The sequence below is a fragment of the Pholis gunnellus genome (assembly GCF_910591455.1).
Source record: "Pholis gunnellus genome assembly, chromosome: 20".
NCBI classification, from domain to species: Eukaryota; Metazoa; Chordata; class Actinopteri; order Perciformes; family Pholidae; genus Pholis; species Pholis gunnellus.
In genome coordinates this window covers 13,146,038-13,168,017 of record NC_136547.1, presented here as the reverse complement: position 1 = coordinate 13,168,017, position 21,980 = coordinate 13,146,038, and the positions used below count along the sequence as shown (strand labels likewise).

Here is a 21,980-nt window from a genome sequence, read left to right as displayed (position 1 = left end):
GCAGAGAAAACGCCTCCTTGCTTGCTTGATCTATGGATAGTTGACCACGCAGTAAATCAAGGCACCTAAACTAGGACACGCTTACTTGTAATATGTCTAAAGCCTGACATGTTAGTGTGCCGTTTGCGTTTTAATATGGTTATATAGTAAAATAGCTAACAAAATTACACAGTGTTTGTTGAAAAAACACTTCTTCTTTTTTTACTGTTTAGTTACAATTTATCTATTTTTAAATTAACTAGATTAAATATAGTGAAGGGAAACTTCAACTGTCTTCTTTTTACCGTCCCTTTTTATTTGTTAGAGGTAAACATCTTTATGAGCTTAAACATGTTGGTAAACAGTATTACCATTAGTGTAGATGTATTAGTTTAAACACCCTTTATCACTATATTGGTATATCTGAGTTGGGATAGGGGGGGAGCATAGTTTCCCCACCTCTTAAATAACAACATACATTTAAAGATTAGATACTGACAGTCGTGACACTGTGGGGGCTTTAAGTAACTGTCAGTGCTTTTTTTATTCCAGATTAAATGTCAGCAAATGAACGCAGTTCGATCAAATAAGAAGAATCGTGTCATCCTTTAACAGGTAAATCAGCGTTGAGGGTTTGCTGAGTTGATACTGCTGGAAGCCCCGTGATGTGGTTTGGTGTGGGGGAGGATAGCAGCTACCAGCTCCAGATAAACACTCAGCATTGGTTTGCACAGCAGGAGTAACATGGCGGCACAGTTAGCCAGCAGAAATGTTGTTTCACTACCGCGAAGGTCAGAGCGGCGTCTGATAAACGGAATTTAACAACGAGGACACGGACAGAAAGTATTACATCGTAAGTAGCCACACGTGTTGGTGCTCGCTGCCGAGACGGGACGTGAGTGTTTTCGTTGTGGGGGAGAAAAAAACCCGATCCAGTGCGAGGTCTTCAATCTCGGTTGTGTGTCTGTGTCTGGCACAGGCTCTCGCTTTCGGCGTTAGCTCGTTAGCATTGTTAGCTCCTCGGCTAACCCCGCTGCCTGTGTCAATAGTGTTTTCTGCAGCGAACTCAATTTAGCGAAGCTTGTGCAAGCGAGTTACTCCCAATGTTTGTCAGCCGGTTTTTTTATTTAGTGGTGACCTGCGTATACATTTGGTGTGCCATACAAATATAGCGTGCACAATACTTTAATATGTCATTGTGTTGGGTTTTTTTTATGCTGAGTGAGCGGGTGACCGTGTATACAACACCGGACGAAGTTCGCCAGTACAGCAGCAACGTAGTTAGCATGCTAGCTGATTAGCCGCAGGCTAAGTCTGGCTGCTCGGTACGTCGTTGTCAGAATAAACGAGTGAGTCAGGACAGTTCTTACCAGCATGTGTTTGAGCGGGCTGCTAACCTCATTTTTGGGTGGTGTTAAACATGCTACTAGGTAAGTTTATTAAATTCCTCCATGTGTTCAGGGTGCAGGGACCATATTCTCGTTGTTTTTGCTGAACTCCTGTTTCTCTTGTGTTACTATGCATCGTCGAGGTGCTCCACTACTAGGCTATATGTAGCAGTCGAGCTATATAACGCGAGCACTTTAACCAGTTGAACGGTCTCCTTTTTTTTTAAACATTTGGACAAAAGTGTTCAGAAAGTTGGTCCATGCACGCGGGGACGAGAAACCCAAAACTGTCGCTCCTCCACGCTCCGAGCTCGGGGGAGGAAAAACGGTGCTTTCAGTTTGTTGTGGCATTGCGTTCCCAACACGTCATACAACTTATATATATAGATATATGTGTTAAAAACACAATTTGCGTGGCGCTCACGCGGGGGCTTCATTGTGTGCGGTGTAAACGGAGGCAGGACTTTTAATTAAATACAGAAGGTGCTCTCTGTAGATGTAAGGTGCCTATGTAGTATGAGAGGGGGGGTGCTACCCAGAGTTTTGACTTGTGTGTGTCTTTGTTGTGCCTGCGTTGCACTCCTAATATGGGGCCCCTTTGCTTGACTGATTCGGGACTATACAGGCAGACAGCTTGTGCCATGTCGGTGATTGTCAACGCTCCTCGCGTGTACTGCTGCAGGAACGCATCTCGTGGAACCAGTTGAGCAGTTTCTGTTGCATCACTCTGCCCACCTGATGGTGCACAGCAAGCAGCACCGGTGTCACATCACCGACGTTGAGCTTCTAATATGATATGTTGTCCAGCTGCAGGTTTGGCTGCAACTTCAAGGGCTGGATCGCAGTCAGCAATAGAGGCAGCCACATAGAATCTAAACTCAAGGAATTTAAAAGAAACAATGATGGCATGTGCTTCATACTTCACGGTGCATGCATATGGCTCCCTTAGTTGCAAAGAATGCAGTCCTGCACAGAGGAAAGCATGCATTCCAACAGTATGCGTGTACAGTGTGCGTAGTAGTATTGCTTTGCTTGTCTCCTAGGTCTAAGCATACTCGTCTCCTGCTCAGATTCCTGTTACAGGGCTTTCACCCGTGGCTGGTGCGCGGAAAAATGTGTTTTGTGTCATTTCGTCTGAACAGTACAATAGAACGACTGTGTTTTGGATGATGACAATTCCGGAATTCATGCAAGTATGTGGACGTTTATACGAGGATAAGTGACTGGAGGTTGTTTTGTTTTTTTCCACACTGACTTGGCACAGTTTAGTTTAGTGTAGTGTGTGTGTGTGTGTGTGTGTGTGTGTGTTACCGTTTAACCCATTGTATAATACAGCTTTAGCAACAGGTGTGTGACAGCGGGTCACATGGTTTGGAAGCAATCTCTACATTAATGTCTTGTTGCTTCCTTCACACAAACCGTCTGTGTTGTTTGGCTCTTTTTCGGGTTGCCCATCCTGTGTTCAATGTGTCTTCACGACTCCATAAAACAAAGCAAAGTGTTTTTCTATTGCAGTTGGAGACAAGCCTCTCGTCTTGTAATCGCCGACTTTTGCCCTGTGATAGGCTCGCTTTGTTGCGTCACCTGAGTGATACTGTAATCATTTGACCCTTGTTCTGTAGCATTTGCTGCCAGTTCTCGGGTTGTTGACTGTTACTGTTGGCCTAATATGATAGTCCTTATACAGCTAATTATTTTTGTTTTGTACTGCACACCCACTAATGTAGAATTAAATCCTGTTTTTTGTAATTATGCCAGACATGCTTTGCCATTTATGCAGACTTTTCATGTGTTATGAGACTATCTTTACACTAAACACATATTTTTAAGCTTAAGTGAACTAAAGTAGAGGTTGTTGCAAATATGCTATTTCTGAGGTCTGTCAGCGTACATCTATGTATATTTTTAATTTCATGTTATTTCATATTCGAGCGGGGACGTAATGAGAATCATTCTTGCCGTTAATACTGATTGACGCTTTGAATTTTGTGTGCAAAATCAGTAGTCTCATCTAGCTACGCATGCTGTTATGCCTTAGTTATATCTGGTGGATAATCTATAGGATTTGGTCAGTAAATTCAATTAAAATGCAGATTTTGTGTCTTAAACTCCATCACACAGATGTTGGGATGAATACCTAAATCACACAAGGACCCCGGGTCATTGTGGCCAGTTGTTATTGGGGCTTTAAGCTTTTCCAAACTGAACTTATTCCAGGCTTGTAACCACGGCCCCACTGGAATCATAAGCAGTTTTAGAAGAATGAAAAACTCTCCTCCTAGACGCTTAAACTCATTTACTGCTGGAATGATTCGTCCGTTAATCGATTAGTCCTTCAGGAGACAATTAATCAGCAACATTTTAGAGAATCAATTAATCACTTATATCAAATTTAGAAACTAAAAAGCCAGATTTTCTGGTTCTAGATTCCAATCTTTAATATCTTGTCTTCTAGAATACTATCTTTGGGCCTTGGACTGGTTATAATCATGAATTGCAGCCCTGAATACCTTACTGGGCCTCATTATTTGAACATTCTTATCAGAATACTTATTGTCGGATCTCACTCTAAGAAGTACTATGTTGGAGAATTGTTAATGCTGAAGTTTCTAAATGTGTGACACCTAACCAATCTACAGGACGCTTCTGTTTCAATTGGACATGAATCCCTTTTTTTAAAATAGCACGTTTTACGAGTTAGCTCCTCCGGCTCCTCTTCTTTCCACACTCTTCTCGTGGGGAACAACATTACGTTGACTCATTTGAACCAGGCTGGAAAATGACATCCCTGTCTCTGCCGCTTAGTGCGTCCAGCTCCTGAACAACACCATACCCCTCCGTCTCATACAGCCTCTTTAATGTGTGTGTACTCCTTTTTTTTTTTTTTTTTTTTAAACGCCGTATCAAATGACAACATCCAACGCTGGCAGGAATCTGAGCTTTCATGAGGATGTTGCAAAGTATTTCTGCCCTCGATCAAATCTGAAAATTCCATTCTGAAACCGAATGTTTAGGAGACACTGGTACGGGTTGCTTTGCTTTTAGGGGAAACCACTAAGACCAGACCAGTTAAAGAAGACTTGAACTATTAGCATTTTCCTGTCTTTTTCAAATTTAAAAGAAACCAAACTGGAAGATAGACGGGTTATGCAATCCCAGAATGTCTTCTCGTCAAGTTTACGCTGTAACCGCTCAGACTCCGTCGTGTTATCTGTCCATCACACGCCGCGAGGGCCACGGTGTATTCTTGACATGATGCACCGCTCCCTGTTTGTCTCACTGGGCATCTCACCCTGCTGTATCTGCGTTGGTGTTGTCATGGAAACAGCCGTGTGACAGGTCCTGGGTGGGCGTGAGGGATGAGCTGTGGGGGAAATGGCCAGGTTTTTACAGCATAGGGAGAGAGGATGAGGACGAGGGGAGAGAGAGAGAGAGAGGAGAGGAGAGACGTCAGAAGCGAGGGCAGAGATGGTTGATGGAGAGCTGAGAGGGCTTCGACATGGAAGAGGAGGAGCCGGATTATTTACTCGCGCTCTGCTTCAAGGCGTGTTGTCATTGTGTTGTTCGGCTGACCTCAAAGCAGCCTCCCCCCCTCCTCCTATCTGTGCTAAGAGTTTAGGTCCCGTCTTGATGACAGCAGCCGGGCACAGGAGCTTTTTTTTCTTTGGTTGAACCGTAGAACTGGAATTATCCGAGTACAGCGCTTTTAATTAAGGCGCTTTAACAATGAAGAGAAGTGTTAGGATGTAAGCTAAATTACAGTTGTTTGCTGATAAAATGGAGCCCAAATTTGCTCTTTGATAACTTGCACCTTTTTTAGTTTTCTCTTGGCAATCGAGCGGTCCAGTCTGCAGTGAGTGGCCGTGGACGAGTTCGCTTCTCAGAGCAATTATTCAGGAACATTTAAGCTCAATATTGGCAGACAAACCCTGTTGAAGTGTCCTTGGCTCGTCCAGGTGGGGTAATTCTCTGTGGCAGTCGGTTTGTGTTAGAGCGATATGGTTAGTTGAAACTGTAATGTTTTTGTAAAACTGAGATTTGTAACCTCACACCATGGGCGGCCTCGTGCTCCGCTCCCATGGAGACTCCGAGGATCTTTAGGCTCACAGGATTTCGACGGTCCGCGCTCCTCCACTTATGTAGGTCAGCTACAGCGAAGTGCATATCGATCTCCCGAGCCAGATGATATTGTGGCGTCTGCTGCTCATTGCGAAAGAAGGTGCCCTCAGCCAGTTAGGCCTGAGCAGAGGAGACAGCAGAGGTCACATGACTGTGTGACAATGCTTCTGCAGCTGTTTTCCCTTTTTTGTTTTGCGAGGCTGGTATCGCTTAGCTGTACAAAACGGTAGATCTAATAACTGTTGCTGTTTCTGAAATCGGCACCTCCATTTGTATTCACGCTTTACTACAGTAAACTACAATTTACTGATCCGATTGTGGTAATAAAATTAATTAAAAAGTACTTATTCAAACATAAAGCGCTTAATGGAAAGGCATAAAAACACACCCATCCCCTCAAAGAATGATAACGGTAGATCGTAAAGGTGCAGGATGTTATCCACTTGATTGATACCTTGATAGGAGTTGTGTGTAAAGGTTAGGCAGCGTGGGTTTGAAGGCTTCATTTGTGCTTTCCCCTCTGCCACAATGCGTTTGTGGCACTGGCTGCTAGCATGTGGTTGGCATCTTTCCCACTGCCCAGGGTGGAATCCTTGGCACCGAGGGAGGGAGGGAGGGAGGGAGGGGAGGGAGAACTGGGATTGAGCAAGCTGCCCCGGTGGAGTTGGGTGGGTGGTCCAAAAAAAATATGCAGCGTGATTCTGCCCACTGAGAAAAAAAATCTGGTGCACCATCTTATTGTGGGTTGGAGGTAAACGGCGGTATATATCGCGGGCCGGGCTACGCTGGTACGGGATGACGTGTGCAGAGCAGCAGCATTTCTCACTCCCTCGTAATAAACCAGAGCAATGTGGGGATTCGTTTTTAGGCGGAGGGTCAAACTCTGACCAGCTTGATTTCCCTTCTTTCCCTCCCCTCCCTCTCTCTTTCGCTCTCTGCTGACTCAGCAGTGTTCCCTTACTGACCTATAATATGCTTTTGCTTGCTTTATCTTCACTGTTTTCAGCGCGGTAGGGAATCTCCTCAGCTGACCCGTGTTTCCCGTCCATACTGTACAGTTCAGGAACACGGTAGATTAACATTATGGCTAGATTAAGCACAGCCCCCATCAGCTGAAGTACTTGTTTTCCTTTTATTAATCACAAGAGCATAAAATGTTGCGCAGGTTCACGAGCCTCATATCGCGCCCCGTTAACTCCCACAATTAACCACAATCGGCGGGTGAAACGACCAGTGATAATAGGTGAACATGGTGCGCATGTAATTCAGCTCTACAGAAAGTTACGCGATGGACATGCGGCCGTTGTTTTTAAAAAAAGTAATCTAGCAAAAGTTTTCTGAATTACATATGGACTGAAGACTGAAGAGACACTACCTGCTAGTGTGATAACTATATCTTTGGGATGATAATGAATAGATGCAATACAGCAGGTCTCTTTACTTACTGTGGGATAGAGGGGGTAATGAACACGCACTACACCTCACTAAAAGCTAACGATGGTGATTGTTTGTAAGTTAAAAGCCATTCGTGTCCTTATTAACACAGGGAGATTAATTCCTGGTGTGGAGTTTTCAGAAAGAGTATCTTTAACCTTTTGCTTTTTCCTTTTTTTTTATATTTGTGAATACCAACATAAAGGATGATAGAACTGAAATTCTACATAATTTATTCCCCTCTCTAACAGGACAGCCAAATTACCTATAATTGTCCCAGTGTGTGTTTGTTTGCATGTCAAAATGCTTCCATTCATGCCTATTTACTCCAGAGATTTGTGGTTTTTGGCACCTGATGTGGGCCGTCAAAACAAAACCGCCTCCCATCTCATCTGGCAGTGGAGCGCAAAACAAAGGCCCTCATTGGATAAGAGACTACACAGGAGAGACAGAGCCGTGACGCTACGCTGATGCTACAGAAGCTGACGGGACAGTATCTAAAGGTTCTTGACCCAAAGTAGAAATGAAGGAATGAACCACTTTATGAACCACTTATCCAAACCTCTTGGTCCGGAGGAACACACCTGCCACGGCAGAGTTGCAATGCTACAATGTGTGTTTCATTTGGGTGCAAAAGCTAGAGAACGAGCTGTGCCCAGCACGTCAGTCGGAGTTCCTTCTATTTTAGTTGGATACAGAGCTGCTACTGTAGTTGGATATCTTTGCCGTGTACTGTGTGTGTTTTTGCGTTTATACCACCGGGCTTTCCACAAGGATACGGATTAGTCAGCCAGTAGGTTCTAATGTCCCCACCGTTCCATCTTATGGAATATAGAGTATATTATTAAAAAGGAAAATTAGATTTCTTGTGCGTTTTAGCCCACAGTCTATACATAGACATGTTTAAAACCATGTCTATTCCTGACGGATCTAACTTTTGTAATCGGGATTCGTTAGACCTGATTTATTGAAACCTTCGCTGTAAGCGTTAATGTGTTTTAGTTAGAAACATTAATGCACTCTTATTTAAAGGTAAATAAAGATTTTAAGCCTGTTTTGTTTTTAAATGATTTATACAATAATCTATGCTAAAAATAACAAGTGAGTCACTTTACTCTAGTCATGTGAATCTGATAAATCAACTCAACTTCTAATAATCTTCGCTAGCCATCTTATCTTCACAATCACCACCGATCATATAACTGCAGGACATTGCATTACATCACATTTTTCTTTCATATTATTTGGGGCATCTGACATCAGTTTGCATAATTGTTCAATGGCAAGAAATACAAAAGTGTTGTAGGACATTGTTTTTTATTGTAAAGCAACCGTGTGAGGCTGTGCCGCGGCCTCTATGCTCCTCCTCTGGCATGGGCCTGCTACTTTGACATAGTTTCCTGTTTGGCTGGACTGTTTGGGAAGCTCTGCTACACCATCATGTAAGGGATGCACATGACGAGCAGCCAGACATGCCACTGTGTCTGACACGAAGACCCGAGTCCCGTCTGACCTGGCAGGGTTTCATCAGTGGTCAGTGTGCTAGATAAGATGGAAGCACGGGAGTGTGCTTGTCATTTGTTTAATACCTTATTCTGGAGATTTATTGTTATCAGTTATTTCACCAAATGCTCAAACTGAAAAAAACATCATTTGAGCTATTATTCGTAACTCTGTCTCTCTTTCTCAGGAAAGGTTTAAATAATTGTTGTTGTAGGGGCTGCCTGACCTGGCTGTGAAAGGGAGAGAAGGCTGCTTCCCTTTTGCTCTTTGCTCTGTCTGGTCCAATTACATGTTCTACTGTCAGAGCGGCAGCGCTCTTAATCAGGTAATGCCGGGGTTTAAAGTCATCCCCTGAAACGTCCTCTGCAGATTATTACCCGTCTCACGCGTTGGTTCGGTAAACGAAAGAACCCTATGCACTTCTTTCTTGCTTCCTAATTTAAATGTGATTCGATCTACTTGTATTTCGTTGCGTTTTGCAGATTCGTCAGACGCTGTGTGTGCGTTTGCTGTGAGTCTGAGCGTCGGCCCGTCGCATTGTCTCAAGTCTTCGGCTGATGAAGTGACACAGTTGTGTCGGCTGATCTCCTTATCCCGAGTCTGCCTTCCACTGTACGGCCTCAGGCCTCCACGGGAACTAATTCCATACAAACTGTGACCCGATATGAAAGATGGTGGACACGCAGGCACAATAGATGTGCATTTGACATTCAGACGAGTCACAAGATGAGCTTCAAATCTTAAAAGCATGCTGTGTGCAAAGATAGATCCCTTCTCTCTCTCATAACTCTGCATTTCCATGGCTCTTTGAGGTAGTAGCTGTCTCTCGTCATTACGACTCACCTTCTTTTTTTTTTTGTCTCATGTCTAAGTACACGTGTGTTTACTGTCCCTGAGTTCACAGCTGAAGGAACTGGATGTTATTTGAGCAACAGGTGTGACGACACCTGACAACAGGGTCGCACCTGCACATCCGAGCAGCCCATTGAAGTCTGCTGCGAAATCTGTGCCAAAGTGTAATGAATACGTTCTTTATGGGAGGGTATCTGTGTATGTCGATGTCTCTAAGGCTCCAGGATTTGTAGTCCAAATAGTACAGATCGTTAGCAGCCCTCTTCTTCCTAACCCTCTTTGCAGCGATGGTGAAAGAAGATATACAAATTTATATTTGATAGCGACTGTCTGGTTGAGAGAGAGTGTGTGACGATGAGTATGAAGTTAGCAGTAACGTATCAATGAACCGAACAATGCAGTGTGTTTACAGTTCATTTGTGGGTGAATGAATGCTGCAACTTGCATCAAGACAAGTTCACTTAAAGTGAGCTGACCTTTGAGATGAACCTGCGGTTGACATTTTAGCGACGAGTCGTTAAAAATGATAAAGTTAAGAGAACAGTTAGTGTGTTTTGTCACATCTTAAAGAAGTTTTGTGAAAAAGCTCTTTCATATATATCAAGGTGTTCCTGATCTCCTCAGAAAGAAACCTGTACAACCACATTCCTGTCATTCTGCTGTTGAGCGTCACCACTGACGCTTATGGGTGTCGAGTGCCTTGTTCTCGGGCTTCCCAACACACAACTGAGGCTGTACGTTTCAGAGTGTTACGGCCAGCCTATCGGTTTAAACCTGCTGCTTATAAAACAATACTTCTTAACCTATAAGCTGTCACAAGCCCCGTGTGTGGCGAAACATGTATACTTTGAGGAAATCCTAATCTGATTATGGGATTTACCACACCTCCCAGTTGCTCTTATGTGAACCAAAATCAATTGATTATTGGTTGGGATGAGGGTCTTGACCAGATTTTGGTGTAACTAGAGCTACACGGCCAGGTGTTTTCATTAGGACGGACATCAGCCCTGATTCTTATTGGATTGAAGGCCATTATTGGGCCCCTCAAAAGGCACCAAGTAGCGGCTCCATTGGTGTTTAGCCTTTCGGCGACCTGGCCTATTACGGTCAATTTCTAGCACATGAACCATCTACCCCTTTTGTGTGCCATCTCAACCTCATTAGCCGGGTCATTAGCATTGTTAGCTCAGCCCTTTTACTCGGATGGAGCCCATTGCCAACTCTGGGAGAAAGAAGGGATTACAACGACACCCAAGGTTTGGCTTCAGGCAGCGTTTCTGCTCTCATCCCATGATCAATCCGCTGCTGTCAAAAGACATTTACATTTTACATTTTTTCTTGATGGCAGTTTAGCACATTCACAGCTGAATGAACTAGGAATTACGTTGTGGTTATTCAGTGACTCGGGTTTGTTTTTGTTCAGTTTCACAGTTCACGTAATTTTGTTTTGTCCCAACATTAACAATAATGTGAGTTTTTGGGCTGAATTATGAAACTGCCTGTTACAGTTTAAAGGTCTGCACTCTGTTTAATGGGAGCTTGAACTTTTAACCCGATGATCTTTGACCTCCTTTAAATACCATCAGATGTGAAATACTCCCGAGAAGGTGTATACGTTTAGTGTTTTGTTTTTTTGTGACTTTTGATATTTGTACTTTTTTTGAAAGAGGCTTCACTATGATTTATAAGTAGCTGTATTGATTGTGTCACGCCAGCATTCAAGGTAACATGAAACTCGATTAATGTTGCCGCTGAGGCTCGGCGACAGTCTTGGCAGGGTGCTGTGTTTTTGTTTAGGTTCCACCGTGTGTCATTCAGCGATTCCGTGCCAAGCATAATAGCCCGTCAAGGAAGGAACTTCTTCTGTACCAGTGTGTGTTTGGCGATGTGCACACTGGCGTGCAGGCATATGTGCACGTGTACTTCTAATGGGACTGGCCACTAGTCTTGGATCACACCGCTAATATCACAGGATCACAAGTTTGCGCTCATACTGTGAACCTTGCTCATACTGACTCGAGCATTAAACCTGCATATACAAGTATGTTCATCGATAACACACCAACAGTCGGTAAAATGACAGATGCCTCAGTTTTGCTTGCTAAACATTTTTCTTTTATAACTGCCTTTTGATTAAATACTTGCTGTTGTATCGCTGAATACATTTTTGAGAGGAATCACTATCATTAAGTGGATCTTCTTACCAATTACATTTCTAAACAAAAGATCTGTCAGCTGGAAGTGTTTTGATCCAGTTTGGCGATTTAAAAATAAATAAATATGATTACTGTTCAACTAGCTCAACGGAGTGTTTTCACACTTCTGCCTTGTTCTGTCACTCAGTCCACAGATCAAGGGCCGGACCGAGCATGTGATGGCATTAAAGCTCAGAGGAAATTCCTCCAAAGGATGAGAACTGAGAGTTATGCAGGAAAAGTAAAAGAGGAAGGTGGAGTTGAGAAACGCAGAGTTATGAAATTGCATCAAAATGAGGTCAAGACATATCTGCTATTTTACACTTTTACCATGCTTGAGGTTTAATCTAATATAGATTTTAAAAAACGAGTTTGTCAAGATTTCATATTCAAACTGTACATGCGGTTACCTTTCCCGCCGCATCACAGATTTCGGCTACTTGAGTGAATGTGTAGCAGCAGTCTCAGAACGCTGAATATCACCTTTCCGCATGGCTTCGGGTCAATAGGGGAGTTGCTTTACTCTCCGGTTATGTCAGAACGTGACGTCATGTGAGTGCATTCCTCAGCTGGCTCACTTTGGCAGGTATTTGGGAGAAGTCACCCAGGCCAAAAAAAAAGCTGACACGAAAAGCTGGCTGGCCGGCTCTCCCTTCATCCGGCTGCTTGTAGAACGAGACGAGCACTTCCTCCGGGGCCGTTCATTGGGAGCTTCTTCCATCATAGCCGAGCAGAGTCCTTTCTTTGAGTTACCAGTTGCATTTTCTAATTATCCAAATGGGAATATCATTAAAAATTTAAACTTTTCTCCCATCTAATTAATTGTGTTCCATGATTAAAAAAGACCCGATGTAATAGGCTTTGAGGTCCCTGAAGAGATGGAACGACTTGCAGCTCCATGCTAACTTAATGCAGACAGTTAGCACCAGAAGAGATGACTTGTTGAGAGTTTGAAGCACATTAACAGTTAACTTAAGTTTTGCATAGTTTAGCTTTGTGTTGAAGTAACTGTTTTCTTTCTAATTAACTTTTGTGTGTGTGTGTGTGTGTGTGTGTGTGTGTGTGTGTGGGCGTCTGGGTGTGTGTGTATTGAAACTCATGAGTCAGTAAACCTTACTCAGTGGGGCTCGGCTGTGAGAACTCCCAGTATGATTTGTAATACGCTGTTATGCATCATTACTTTGTTGTGATCATTTTTCTACGCAGATGTTGAGCAGATTACACAGTAGGAGTTTACAGTAGTTTTGCTTCTTGTACAAATTAATGATTAAACGTGGACTGCATGCGGTTCAATATTATTATTTTTTACTTTTGTGATGAGCCCTCAATGGGAGCCGTCCTTGTCTTCAGTGTGTGGGGAGTGGTGTTACTGTGGGCTGGTATTGTTTACAAAATATGGACCATTTTGAAGCATTATTACATTACAGTGAATAAAATAAATGCAAAAAGCATGGAAATTGTCTTTAATATAGTAAGAGCTCTGCAACAACTTTTTTTTAAATACGTAATCTTTCGCGGAAAAAATCACTTTAAACCAAACGATTAAAGACAATAATCAGTAGATGAATTGATAATAACAAATGTTAGTCGTAGCCCTAAATATATTCTTATGTCTTCACTTGTCATTATGTAACTAGAGTACAAAAATGGCACCGTACAAGCGTAAAGCCTTCCTGTACTATACACTGTTCTACCATGGTAGTGAGAGTTGCACTGATGTACACCGTGTACTGTTATTTCTCTCAGCAGGGAGACGTGGACGATGCTTAAAGGTTTCGCAGCATTACCGTCTTGCAGCAATGGCCTGAGGGACTCTCTGGACTGAAACCAAGGTGAGAAGCAACGCCAGCTCTCTTTTACACAAACTGTGCTGTGCAATGTGTCAAACAGACACACACACAATGCCCAAATGTACAGATGATGCAAACTCTTTTATCATAGATCATAAAGAAGAGATTAGATTTATGTGTGGATGAAAACAATCCAATGGGTCCCTCCTGCGGTGGCTGTTTTTTATTGGCTCGCGTCTCCAGCTGGGATAACCGTTTCCTGTACATGATCTGAATTCTCGGCAGCTTGTGGCTGATTTCTCTTTTCTTTTTTTTCTTTTTTAAGGGAAGTGCTTTGATGGTGGTTTGAAAATGAAAATCTCAAAGCGTTTTCCACTGTCATCAGATAAGCAACGTCGTCAGAACTTTGTTTACTGGTCAGAATTCGGTTTTAAACAATGATTTGTTTTTTTTTCTGCTTAATTCACCCCCCAAGTTCTTGCCTGACTTTTTGTCAAAGTTAGAGCTGCATCTGATCCAAAAGTTCCGTTGGTCTGCAGTATTCATCCTTCATGTGTGGAGAAAAACAAAAAAAAGAGCTCCACTCTTTCATCAACCACCATTCTCTCTCTGAGGTTATTTACTCTACATGTTAGGGTTCAGATGGTGTTGGCTACAATGTGTCTTTTAGGATTACTGCATTGCCAGCAGTTCTCCAAAATAATAGTTTGCATTAGCCGAGTTTGGTTGCAGTTAGTTGAAATGGACTTTAGTTTACTGAGCATTTGTACTGCTGTATCAGGATGTGTGCACCTTTTTTCTGGTGCAAAATACACCCTCTATATGAGTAATCTAATGTAGTGTGTGTGTCCATTATTTATATTTTCCTACATAATATAGCTGAAGCAGTGCACTCGTAGGTCAAAGTTGACCTGCGTTTAAAAAACGGATAAAGTTAATTCAATTTCCTGCAGCGTCCTGCAGTGCTTTTTATAATAACTGTTGAGGATTGAGTGTCATGAAGGATATACAGACGTTTGAATGTGTTCTTATGTCAGCAGCATCACTTTAGAGGCGCAGGGCAACCTTAAAATTGCTATTTAGACTCTCAGTATGGAGGGATCATTAATTGAAACGGTTTCGGTTCAGAGAAGAGTTTCCAGTGTTTTAACAGAACTCAACGAGGTGTTTTGACGTCTAGGAAACCCAGAGCCACGGTCCAAAATGAACCTTTTGCCTTCCCGGCCAAGGTGGCTGATCGACGAAAAAATCTGTCCTTCTGCTCCTGAAGAGTCCTTTCACGGGGTCTCTGACGGGCACGCATGGACGTCCAGAGACAGACGGGGCTGGACGTCCGGTATAAACTTTAGGGATTTTTTTTGATGCGGCTCTTCCACTAGATTGAAGTGACGGTAATCTCTATAAGCAGATTCTGCAATCATTACTGTTTACATTGAAGACATAGGCCGGCTCACTGTTGGCCAACTGTATTAATCTCTCACGCATCCGCAAGCTTATACCCACACAGAGGAAAGCTCCTTCTCTCTTCGGCTCCATTCGTACCACAGTTGAGGGTCTGGTTACAAAATGTGTAACAATCGCATCAACCAAATTTATAGCAATCTGCTCAATAAATATACCGTGGACTACGTCAACATACAGGCCTAACATCTGCTACCTGGGTTAGTTGAGACGATCAATCCAGTGCTCTCATCCACGGATCAGTTGTTGACTAGATTTCTTTTGTAGAGAGGTGCTTATTTATACCAGTTAGTCATTTTTGCCGTCCCTTCCCTATTTCTCTCCCTCCCCCCCTCATGACTCCAGCTCTCCTCCCCTCTCGGAGTCTCTCTCTTTCTCTGACAGCTAGAGCCTAGCATTCTGTGCTATCCCTCCCTTTCCCCATCCTGCGACATCCTAAAGTGACTGCCAGTGTTAAAGATTCATGAGCGTGATCAGCTTTCAGTAAATGGGGGAGGGGGAGGGGAGGGGAGGGGGTGGGGGTGGCGAGAGCTGGCTCCTGGTTGCACTCCGGCACTTTAGAGCCATTACCTTGCAGTGATTCTGGAGCTCATTAGTGAGACTTGGTAGCAGACAAGGTGCATACCTCTCCTTTCTACCATGTTTACAGCGTCTTGTTTGTGTGATTTCAAAGGAGTAGATTGGCCTCGGGTATACTGAGTAACCAGATAACTGGGGGGGGGGGGGGTTAAATGTAATTTAGCTGACAGTGAAAACTGGACAGCCTGAGTAGTGACAGCCGCACTGAACACAAGGCCTCTGTGAAAAAGGCCCGTTACCTGTTTTTTTGTTCCCTTTTGTTCCCCCGTCTTCCTCTACTGTCTCTACACTCTCTCTCCCTGTCAATGATCTGATCCCTCTATAGGTTCTGAGTCACTGACGTCTGGTTAAATCCAAGGTTCAATGTTTCAAATTCACATCGCTCCTAATCTCTTTCAATCCGTCATCACGTTACTCCCTCCATCTCCCAATGCCTCCCCACTGACCCAAAACCTAATATCGGAACATCTGGTTCAAGGTAACGGCAGCTGTCAGCAAGGCCAGAGTTCACTGCAGACCCCCCCACCCCCCCCCCCACCCACCCACCCAAGTTGCGTTCTGTTGAAATTGATATTGTTTTTAAATGCATGTTTGTCTTTAATACCATCTGACACGGGTCCAACATGTTTCTGTGTGTTTTGGCTCTCTCAGCACTTCTTCTCACCCTCGCATATATTAGCGATGTAAACTTGAGAGGATGCGAATCCTCTGGGCCCCTCCCCTGTCATGATTTCCTCTTCAGTTTTAGGGGGAAAACAAACAGCCCGTGTTGCAGCACACCAGAAGCAGTCTTTATTGGCGCTTTCCCGTTTTTTCCTTGTTTCTCTCTCTCTCTCGGGGCCCGTTGTGCCAAGAAGCCGTGTGAGGACAGATTACGCACCAGAGAGACATTGTTCAGGGCCCCACTGTGGGTTTGCACTTTCTCAAAGAGCCCCCCCCCCCCATCCCCCTGTTATTATAGTGCAGGAGACTTCAAACACTTCCCCAATAGTGTAATTTAATGCACAGTCATGCCCAAGTTCCAGAAGCTCTGGGTGTGTCTTTCTAATCAAAGCCCTGCTAACCCACATCATTACAGGAATGGCACACTGGCACATGCCCTCTCCCCTTGGCAATCAGACACAGACCCCCCCTCCCCCCTTATACTATGACTGGAATTGGTGATTCAGTATTTTTGAAGGCCCCCCCCCCTCTCTGGTGATTTGCATGTAGCTTGGCTCACTGTGTGGTTATGTTAGCTGAATGTCATTAAAGAATAACTGTTTAGTAATAGAAGCTAAACCTGAACGTTAGACGGGGTGCCGCAGCTTTACAGTGTGTGTATTTTAATAAACATTAAAAGTTAAAACACAACTGTCCATTATTAGCTTTGTAAGGTGTATGTGTGTGCGTGCTGTACCTAATAAAGTGGCCAGGGAGTGTCTATCACAAGATTGGAAAATGTATGCAAAATCATATATGTGAAAGAAATATGAACCTGTCTACACATCACTAGTTTGGATCGGGGTTACGCTGCAGAGAATGTATAGTGATGATCTTGTCTATATGAATTTGCTAAAATTCAACAAAAGGCCCTCATAGGCACACCCAAGAAGTATTGCTTGATAGCCCAAAAATATGAATATACTCCCTTTTTCTGTACTTAATTTGAGAAATAACTGGCTAAGTCATTAGCATAAATCTATTCCACGTTTTCAAAATCAGCAACCGATTTCCCTCTGATCACGAAAATTCTGCAAAGATCAATTTTTTTTTTTTACGGATACAGAGTGTCATGTACAGGTTGTACCAGCTGAGTTTGACAGAAGAAACGGTGTCGTCCTCGGCTCTCCGGGCAGCGGCAGCAGCAGCGGCGGCCCCTTGTTGTTTCTGCATTCCTACCTCGCCAGACTGGTTGGCTCCAGCTCGGTCCTGGAGAGTCTGCTCTTGTGACACCGAAGACATGAGCAATGACACACCTATGATCACCTCCTTCAAGTGCACCCAGTGCTTTCAAAGTCAATAGATTTTTTTTCAAACTTTAACTTGTCTGTCTTTATAAATGCAGATCTCTACACTAGGGCCGGGCAATGTATCAATATTCTGATATGAGGCTAGATATTGTTGGGTATCATAATATGGCGTAATAAGTGTCTTTTCCTGGTTTTTAGGGCTTCATTACAGTAAAGTGATGTCATTTTCTGAACTTACCAGGCTGTTCTATTCTTTACCTTTGCCCACTTAGTCATTATAACCACATCGCTGATTATTATTTATCAAACAGAACCTGTATTGCGTAAACATTTTGTAAAAGCACCAATGATCAACATTACAATATCGTCGCTATACCGTCATCCAGGTATTTGGTCAAAGAATATCCTGATGTTTGATTTTCTCTGCGTCACCCAGCCCTTCTCTCTTTGCACACTATTGAGTCCTGATAATAAAATCTAATTTCTTGTGAATCGGTCTAATAAACAGGTTCAGATATTGGAAAAATCCTCAATGTTGTGTTGCGGAGGCAGCACTGTGCTTATTACAGTAGTTCAATAACCGAACCCTTCATTTAGCCCTATGAGTCAGACACACAGGCGAGGAGGAAAACCTGTAATGAAGTGAGAAGTGTTGGAGTTCACACTGGCAGGGCTGACCTGTCGGCACACAGATATACAATTATGGCCGCCGTCTTCTAAGTGTGTGTTTGTGCGAGAGAGGGAGAGATGCGAAGAGGTGTTTACTACACTTATGTAAGTGGGGGAACTTGAGCTCATCCCAACTGCGAAGAGTCAAAACAACTGCGTGGAAGGCCGTCTGTTCCAGTGAACTTCATGTCCCCAGCGGCATTTCCAGTCATATCTTCGGTGTGGACTTTCCCAATGATCGTCCGGCTGCCAGGGCTTTACCAGCAACAGCAAGCAGTTGGCCAAACAAACTGTAGATAGCACTTCATACTTCCAAGTGTAAAATGAACCCTTCATTTTTTATGATCTTCCACATCTTTATTTGTTTACCCTTCTCTCTATCATTTTTTACTATAATAAAAATGTGCTATGGCCCTACCATTCTTCTTTTTTTTTTTTTTTTGCAGAATATTTCTTTAAATGCTGCTTGCTTTCATTCTTAATACGTGTGTGAACAATGATTCCACACCGTCTGTCTAACATAAGGTAGCCTGAAATGATGATGGGCCGTATGTCTCGACTTACAACACTAATGAGCTAAATGAGCTGACAGCTCGATGAACTGCAAAACGTGAGCGATGCCCTCCAGAATTTGACAATCAGTTCAACGTATAATTCATTCTCTTCCCCAACCCCCACTTACCCTACATCGCTCCGAGTCAATGATATCTGCACACGGCACAGGTGCACCACTGGAGCCCTGTCAGCCACGTTAGCACAGCTTTTCAATGTCGCCGTCCACGTGCTAGCTCAGTCTAGAGTTGATGGAGCAATAAAATGTTTTTCGGTTGTGGTAGTGTTAACCTCCATAACTCAATAACTCCTTCCTTTATGAAATGGGACATCAGACTGTACTGTTCTTTTGCTATCGTTAAGTGACCGAAGTGTGAGTGAATAATTTATATGCACGTGTCCTACTGAAGGTAGATCGCTAGGCCGGGCCTCATCGTGGACTAAGCTCAGATTTAACAATGGATGTTATGGAATGAGACGACGTTATCCGGCCTAAACACGGAACATGTAGAATGTGGGTTTCTGACAGTTAAACAATAATAACGACATCAAAGTTGGTCTAAATATACTTTCTAGTGTCGCTGGAGCATGGAAGCAGCATGCTACCTACCGTTCACTTCTGCCTCATTTCCACTGCATGGTGCAGCTCGACTCAGCTCACTTTTTGGTAACGGGTCCTTTTCTAACGCCAGCGCCCAGCTGTTTATATCTGCCTAGAGATCCCTCGCTAGTCTTCCCACGTGAGGACCGGACACCCCAGCAACAACACTGGCCTGCCAGCCCTCTTGCCAGGCAGTCTGACTGTCTGTGTTGGTGTCATTGAGACGTGCCTGGTACCTCCAGTCTCTCTTCTTTTCCTTTTTTTTTTGTGTCTCAACGTACACTGACCCATCATTACTGCCATGTCAAGGAGACGAAGGCAACCAATCATATCCGTCCCCGGCGGGACGAGCCCAACCAATCGGGTCTAGAATCCCCATGGTAACTTGTGCTGGAAAGCCCCGGCGCGACCAATAGGAGCGGAGAGTACCACTTAGCTGTGCGAGTTTTTAATGGCCTGTTTCTGTTGTCATTAATAAAAGCACACAACCTCTGATATAAGAGACCGTTGTAATTTTCGCCGGAGAGCTCAGCGCCACCGCGTAACGATGCCATTCGAGAGTAACGCAAAGGACACGTGCACGGCGATGTTTGCGCTCATCACTTTTCCCACGCAACTGTACAGGACTCGAGTCACTTATCAACCGAACAGTGGGGACGTGTTTTACCCTTCAGAGTCTCCTCTGCCTCTCTAGCCACCACTGCTGTGACTTCATCCGTTAGAGCACAGACCCTACCATTAGCTTAAAGTAGGTCACCCAAGGCCAGGAGGGAGCCAGGCTCAAGTTTGCATGGTCACTAGCTCCCCTTTTCTTTTTTCTTTTTTTTTTTAGTTTAGCCTGCTCCTGCTAAGCTATGCTGTTCCTCCCTGCTCCACACCGTGCTGTGTGCTCTGTTGTGCATTATGTAATGGCTGAGCAGCAAGCGGTGTTTGTCACCCGTTTCCATGGTTTGAGTGGCTGAGAGTGTATCACAGCACGGCCTGCACTGCATCGTGCTGGGGGGGGGCTTTCTTTTTCTCTCTCTAGGTCTTGTTTCGTAATCTTTCCCTCCCTCTGTAACCCCCCCATCAAAGCAAATGGCTGCAGATCATACATCGCAATGATTCCCATGCATATGTTTTCAGACCTCACCGTTTGTTTTGAAATAGTGTTCACATCTTCCACGCAGCAGATCTCGTCCTCGATTTGAAATCCACGTCCATTAGCCGCCATCACATTTTTGGGTGCAGATGATGTTGGTAATTAATAAGACATTGCTTTGATCAATAATTGATTGTCTTTCATTAAAAGTAGCATGAAGTTCAGCCGGTGCCGGCTCGCAAAGTGAGAGGAGGAGCGGAATAAAATATAGGTTGGTGTGTGGATGCTCGGCATGTACAGTGGGACACGTCTCCAAAGGCCCTCAAGTTGTTGCGAATGTCTCTACATTGATTTGGATTAGGAACACAACATCAATTCGTACCATAACCGTTGAAATTGCAGAGTTAAGCCCTCGGCCAGCTTGTCACTTCAGATCGCGCAAGTAACACAGCATCAATTCGTACGTACGATCTCGTGCTCTGTGGCCTGATTTCAGAAAGAACAGACGAGATGTTATTGTTCCATTTCATTTTTTTTGAGTGACTTACAAATCGCTGCAGGTGAAGCGATCTCAGAGGCACTCGGTAAACAGGGACACACGTTGTGATCATAAACCCCACTCTGCTCTCACTGTGGGCTTTTGCCTGGTATCGTGTAACGGATGGGCTTTTCTTGGTGCGTGGTTGAGCGCGCAGTCTGGTGCTGTGGGCAAAGCGCCGTGTTCTCATTTCAGCGTCTCTGGGGAGAGCCGCACCATCAGAGGGAAATGATTGAATCTCTTCCTCCGCTCCATTTTCACTCATTTCTCCTGGAGTGGATCAACCTGTGCCCCCAGCGCAGGATTGTGTGTGCATGTGTGTGTGTTGTATGCAGATGCACATGTTGGCATGCTCACACACCGACAGTATATCAGTGGTTTTCCACATAATTCTGCCTTTTGGAGTTTGCAGTCAATCCATCAAATTTCGTATGTGTGTTTTCATAGATGTGTGTGTTTTGTTTCAGACGCTGATATGCATTGAGGATGAGTGGAGTCGGTGAAAACCCATCTGACCCTGCCCGGGCAGAGTCACGGAAACGCAAAGAATGTTCTGCCGAACTTCTAGGACCCAGGTATGTCTGGTACCTCAAGCCAAATGGCAGATTTCTCCCACAGGAAGACGTTTCTACGTGATTTAATTGAGCACACTTGAACGCGACGAGAAAGGTTTGAGGGAAATACTTTTTCATTTCCACACAGCCATCGTCGGGTTCACACGTTTTGATCAAAAGTGTGTGGTCAGCAACTTGCTTCAACGTCCTCTGCTTTGCAAAATTGCCCGTTGCCAAAGTTGCTTAAGCTCCAGCCACTTATAAAGTATTTTATACTCACATTCTAGTAGTTACCAAGAATGGCTGTATGATACTGTGGCAGCTAACCCCAGAGCACTGTTACAGTCCGTACAATAAATCTGCATAATTTATCTGTAGACGAGCATTAAAGAACGAGGGTTTTCTTTATTGATGTTGTGCTCCGTGTTGGCACAATGAAGAGGCCTCGAGATATATTTCAAGCCATATGGAGAATCATTGACCCCTGCCTTATCCCTCTTCTGACTCCTCTCCATGCCAAGGCCCGCAGTAGATGTTGTGCTCTGTCTTTTGGCAGCTATGAAAACGAGAGGGCTCTTCAGTCATATCAAGAGACGTGTGCGGACACTGATCCGTGGTGTAGTTTTATAAATCTTCTTTCCTGCCCTGCTCTAGGTTCTTTCATTCTGTTTTTGTATTGCTCCTTCAATACATGCAATTTACCCACATTTTAAACCTATCTTCTTTTCGTGCT

At 43.9% G+C, this 21,980-nt stretch overlaps 1 protein-coding gene across 4 annotated transcripts in view; it reads left to right on the top strand.

Annotated features, from left to right (window-relative positions):
• The first annotated feature begins 710 nt into the window (after window positions 1-710).
• ncoa2 (nuclear receptor coactivator 2) overlaps window positions 711-21,980 on the top strand; it is a 49,237-nt gene continuing 27,967 nt past the window's right edge. For all 4 annotated transcript variants that reach the window (XM_079181703.1, XM_079181701.1, XM_079181702.1 and 1 more), the window contains exons 1-3: window positions 711-832; window positions 13,217-13,302; window positions 21,161-21,268. In XM_079181703.1, the coding sequence (XP_079037829.1) occupies window positions 21,180-21,268 (89 nt within the window). In that variant the 5' untranslated portion in view covers window positions 711-832; window positions 13,217-13,302; window positions 21,161-21,179. The remainder of the gene's footprint in view (window positions 833-13,216; window positions 13,303-21,160; window positions 21,269-21,980) is intronic.